The sequence below is a fragment of the Cydia fagiglandana genome, chromosome Z (genome assembly GCF_963556715.1).
Source record: "Cydia fagiglandana chromosome Z, ilCydFagi1.1, whole genome shotgun sequence".
Classification (NCBI taxonomy): Eukaryota; Metazoa; Arthropoda; class Insecta; order Lepidoptera; family Tortricidae; genus Cydia; species Cydia fagiglandana.
This window is the reverse complement of record NC_085959.1, coordinates 14,401,415-14,407,047: the sequence shown is the minus strand read 5'-3', so window position 1 is coordinate 14,407,047 and position 5,633 is coordinate 14,401,415. Positions and strand designations below refer to the sequence as shown.

Below are 5,633 nucleotides of genomic sequence, written 5' to 3'. Positions count from 1 at the left end.
TCAATTTATTCCACCCTCCTCACCTCTAGTTGGAACCTAGGCACACTGGCATTTATAGCCGTCGCCGAGAAGGCAAGAAGTGGGTCTAATTTAACTTGCAAGTTCTGATCCGACCAAACGCATATGGTAGCTACAATAGGGTATTATACTGTATTTGAAATAAATTGTTTTTCACCACACCAGCTCGGAAAGGCTTACATTGCACTTCGAAAATGAATAGCAAAGTTGCATTTTATCCACATGTGAGGCAAAGTAATCAAATGCAAATTTTGAGTTGTTTTCTTATGTGTACTGGTAGAATTGACTTTTAAATGATGATTTTGGATGATAAATATTTAATAACATTCATTTGGATTTGATTTGGTTTGATTCTGTTTGATATTTTACATTTAATATTTGCTTCGGGTTGGTGTGGTGAAAAATTTTGTGTTTCACTCGGGGGCAAATTTTGTTTAACCCTCGTGCTTTGAAACCCTCGCAACGCTCAAGATTCCTTTTTTCAAACCACTCGCTACGCTCGTGGTTCAATTTTGGAATCTTTCGCTTGCTCGGGTATCAATATTAGCACAAGCGGTTAAACAACAACTTTGCCCCCTTGTAAAACAAATAACTATTACACCATGCATGAAATAAACCACCAGATAATTATTAGAAAAACACAGATAGAAGTTATTTTTAAACACAAGTTCTATTTAATAAATCGGATAGAAATATAAAAAGTAGGTGAGTTGACCGTGACGTCACGATGTAATGTTTCATATATACTTGGTCAAGCAGATTTTGTCAGTAGATAAAGGCGGCAAATTTGAAAAAATGTAGGCGCGAAGGGATATCGTCCCATAGAAAATTTGAATTTCGCGCCTTTTTTTACTGACAAGATTTGCTTGGCCAGCTATAAATTCCATATTAGCAAATAGTTTTGACAGTTCTAAAAAAGTAACTGATTTGACTAGTAGGAAAATACCCTATTGGTACAAACATACATTGCAAGATATTTAGGTAAGGCTTATAATTAGTCAAAAGACTTACGTGATAAAATAGACGGCAACAATGCGCACGTAGCGCACCCCAAGTGATGTTGGAACGGGATAGTAGTATAGTATAGTCGGTTCATAAATCTTCAATGAGAATCCATTTCAGGTTTTTCATGTGGGCTTCTCTTATTCAATCTCACACGTAACATTCTAAAACGCATAAAAATAATTAAAAAAAACTGATATATATAGTAGGTCCTCATTATCCGATATGCCCGCGCGGTGGTAAGCGGTCGTTGTAGCGTATCGACGCTCGCAGCCCTAGCCCCGTGACAGGGGAGGGTAAAAATCGAGCAAGGTGCACAAATGGGAATACACCTATATTTTGTTCTATGCCTTAAGTGGAAAGCAGACGACCACTTTTTTTCGTTCCTAATTCTTATAATAATTAAAACATCGAAAGGGTAAGTCTTCTTCTAAGGGGCATAGCTATGGTTAGTACGAGTAAAAAGTATTTTCCACAATCTCTATATCCAGAGGGGAAAATGGGAACTATGTTTATATATATGGAGAAACGATAATGCACTTTCTTCTTAGGGGCTATTCATAAATTACGTCATTTCAAATTAGGAGGGGGGGCAGGACACCAAATGGTGGTAGCATGACGTAGGAGGAAACGGGGTCATTCGAAGGATCATTTTTGGATGATTTTAGTGGGGCCTCATATGAAGGAAATCCAAGTACTTATGTATAATATAATATGTACCTATTGTTTTGCCATCTAAAATTTTATATAATTGATAATTCTTTTGATTTTGCTTGTATTTCCTAATAATATTATAAATGCGTAAGTATGCAACTCTGTCTGTTACGTCTTCATGCATAAATTGTTGAACAGATTTAGATGAAATTATGTATGGCGATAGTTTGAGACTGTTCTCAAATACATAATTTCATCTAAATCTATTCACAAACACCAATGGACAACAAGGGAAAGTTGAATAATGTTCGGATTTTAATGTAATATAACGTGTTTATTTAATAATGGTGATTTAAATAATATTATGAGTATTTTCGCATGAGAAGAAGTAAAAGATTCATACATTAACCATTATTCTATACATCATTAAATGCTATTTCTAAGTAAAACAATAACCAAAGATATATAGTATCAAGTAAATGCAAACAGCCATGAATTAAGTCACTAAAATTGTGCAAGTATAACATTAATATGAGATATAAAATCCACATACCTCTTAATCCCTTTAATACTTTTGGTATGAAAACATCAAGTCACTGTACCAGCTGTCAGGCAAACTATATATACATACATGAATTTAATAAAAATAAAAACTTGTTCACCATAATTCATCCCCAATATTGTTAAAATATTATTATGCAGCAAGAAAGTGGATTCGACCTAACAAAGTATTTTTGTCAATAGAATGAAACTTAAAATGTTCAATAAAACATTTGTTTCAAACTGTTATGAAGACTAATCAACAAAGCCTTGGCTACCAACAATTAGAATAGAGAAACTTAACTTTATAAACATATGATTACTATTCGACATGAAGCAATTCAACGTCAAAAACTAAAGTGGCATTAGATGGGATAACCCCTGGGTGGCCTCTAGAACCATAGCCGTAGTCAGGCGAGCAGATTAATCGGGCCCTCTCACCTACTGACATCTGTAACAAACAATAAATAAATAAATATTTTAAGGGAGTGGCGACCATGGGGGGAAGAGCGTCCTCAAAGTAGACCCAAGATGCGTTGGGACGACGACATCAAAAGGACTGCGGGGAAGAAGTGGCTCCAGGTTGCACAAGAACATGACAAATGGCATAAAATGAAGGAGGCCTACACCCGAAGGGTAGAAAAAGGCTAAAGAGAGAGGGAGAAAGATTATAAGGCAAAGGCCTCTCCTCCTTTTCTCCACTCAATCCTGTCCATCCCACTACTCCAGATAAAATGCGTCCAAGTTGTCCCACCATATCCTTTGTATCCACTATAAAAAAAAATATAAATAGTGTTGGTAAACATATTTTCGACCGGTCTGGCCTAGTGGGTAGTGACCCTGCCTGCGAAGCCGATGGTCCTGGGTTCGAATCCCAGTAAGGGCATTTATTTGTATAATGATACAGATATTTGTTCCTGAGTCATGGGTGTTTTCTATGTATTTAAGTATTTGTAATTTGTATATTATATATATAGTTTTCTGAGTACCCACAATACAAGCCTTCTTGAGCTTACTGTGGGACTTAGTCAATCTGTGTAAGAATGTCCTATAATATTTATTTATTTATTTATAATTTCTCAGAAAATGTATAGTACTCATTACGAAATATTGTTTATAAAACTGGTTTCTAAACAACAATGTCTATATTGGATATGTATAAAATCTTAATTCAGGCTTGTGACGATTATTCCACTTGTCTATTATGCAACCTACACCTGCCCTCGATGTATGCTCCAGTTGCCAAAGCCCAAAAGGCTATCAGCTATGAACTCAGAATGGATGAGTTTGCTGTGAGCCTCTAACTAATGGTATAGTTCACTATAGACATGTGTCATTCATGAGTGAGCGATTTAAATAAAATACATATATTTTGATTGAACTCACTCACTCTTTAACTCATCTATCTCAGTGTTACTTGCTTGCTCTTTCCCACTCATGATTTGATGAGCCAGCCAAATGAATCAAACTTTTCAAATCAGTGAAGTATTTGCTTATTTATAGTTCACTACTAACTCTTGATAGTCTTGATCAACTAAGAATGAATGGATAGGTAATAATATTGAGTACACAACTATCATATTACATTTCTTAGAAGTCAAACCCAATAGATTACAAAGTTAAACAAGAAAATAAGGCCAAAACTTACAAAACCACCATTGTAATAGCTTTGTTAGAGCGAGAGGTCTCTTAAATTGACTTTATCGTCACCATATCATTGCCGTGGAACCAGGTTTTATGTAATCTTAACCCATAGTGGCTAAATGCCGGGAAACAGTCAAATTAATTAAAGAAATAAAGTATTATTCCAACAACTTAAAAATTGTACCTATACCACCTGAAGGGTTAAGAATGATTTATCTTACCTTTGGTATACCTCTGTCCCATCCCTTGATTACATCTCCTTTGCCGAGCGTAAACTTAAAAGGTTGCCCACGCTCTCTAGAACAGTCGAACTGCTTTCCATCAGCTAAGGTGCCCGTGTAATGAACCACTACTGTTTGACCCGGCTTAGGATATGTAGATCCTGGAATGTTTAGGAAGGGTTAATAATGTAAGTGGTATAGTAATGAATAGCAAGGAAAAGTATAAATACCGTTTCCAGGACTAAGAACTTCAATATCGACGCCCATCGCAAACAATTAGTAATAAAAAAGCATACACTCTGTTTAATTTTATAAAAATTGAGCGAATTGTTTTGTTATGATCTCATGACATACTGACAGCAGACTGTGACAGTTCTAACCATAGATATAAGAATATATACAGATGCCTTCCAAGCGAGCTGTCAGTGGGACCACTTTTTGTTTAGTGTACGATTAACAAAGCGACCCACTTTGCTGTAGCCATGTCGATAAAGTCATATCGATAAACTACCGACATTTCTTGCAATTTTAATTTTACTTCAAAGGTTTAACTATACCTAAAATGAACAAAAACGCTTTTTTTCTTTATTGTGGTTATCAGATCACAATTTTGTAGTCACGCCCCAGGAGAGAACCAAGGGAAAGTTCAGATATTTAATTAAAATACATAAATACCTATTAAAATAGGTGGTCCTCAATAATTGAATTATTTTATTACATTATAATATATTCATTATCCATTAGCATTTCAATTATGTTTATGTTTAACGAAGATATTGGAGCTTCAATTAATCGCCATTTCGTTCCGCTGTGTAGCGTTTATCGATATATAACATGATTAAAATCGACTTTTCACATCCCTAAAAGAGCACACATATACGTTTTTACGCACACATGCACAACCCGGGTCGCCTAAAAAGGGGCCACTTGGATTTGAAGTCCATCTTGTTAACAGTATAGTTGTCCTTTTCTGACAAATGGCATTTAAAAAGAGCGAGGAGAGAGAAATGATACTAGTTGCTGCGCCGTCAAATAGAACAATAAAGGTAGGGGCCTTGGTTCTAACAGTGTACTTTTTTAAAATACAGTGGAGTCCAGACGGGATGATAAAATCGACCGATTTGATCAGAAGTAATCAGAAGGGATAATTTTCGTACAATCTGATTAAATTGTCTAATCAAATCATGTCTTTGGTCTGATCCCACTTGATTTATCGATCAAATGCGATCCGGCGCAAGAGTGCCAGTTTTCATCGCTTCATTTCGTGTTTTGTACTTTGTTATTGAGGAAAGAGATAGCGCAACGGCCCACTTCGCCCACGCCTAGCTACGCCACTGAGCGCAACCAACTTAATAATAGATCACGATGGTTGTGAAAAATGTGGAGTAACAAACAACTCATGATTATATTCTCCTACGATAAAAATAATTAAATTCGGTAAACGGTTCTTTACATGTTAGTACGCCCGTCTATGCTCAGCTGTACGGTACGATCCATTTCGGGGGGCTTAAATTGTCCTTGGATAGATTTCAGACCACAGACAACAATTTCAAT

At 35.9% G+C, this 5,633-nt stretch overlaps 1 protein-coding gene across 2 annotated transcripts in view; it reads right to left on the bottom strand.

Annotated features, from left to right (window-relative positions):
* LOC134678927 (peptidyl-prolyl cis-trans isomerase Fkbp12-like) overlaps positions 1-4,457 on the bottom strand; it is a 207,818-nt gene extending 203,361 nt beyond the window's left edge. The window contains exons 1-3 of one of the 2 annotated variants that reach the window (XM_063537684.1): positions 4,310-4,457; positions 4,080-4,240; positions 2,538-2,665 (exon numbers count right to left, since the gene is read on the bottom strand). In XM_063537684.1, coding sequence (XP_063393754.1) covers positions 2,538-2,665; positions 4,080-4,240; positions 4,310-4,346 — 326 coding nt within the window. In that variant the 5' untranslated portion in view covers positions 4,347-4,457. Of the gene's footprint in view, positions 1-1,984; positions 2,666-4,079; positions 4,241-4,309 lie in introns of those variants that run through there. The other variant, XM_063537683.1, reaches the window with a different exon arrangement.
* Positions 4,458-5,633: the final 1,176 nt, after the last annotated feature.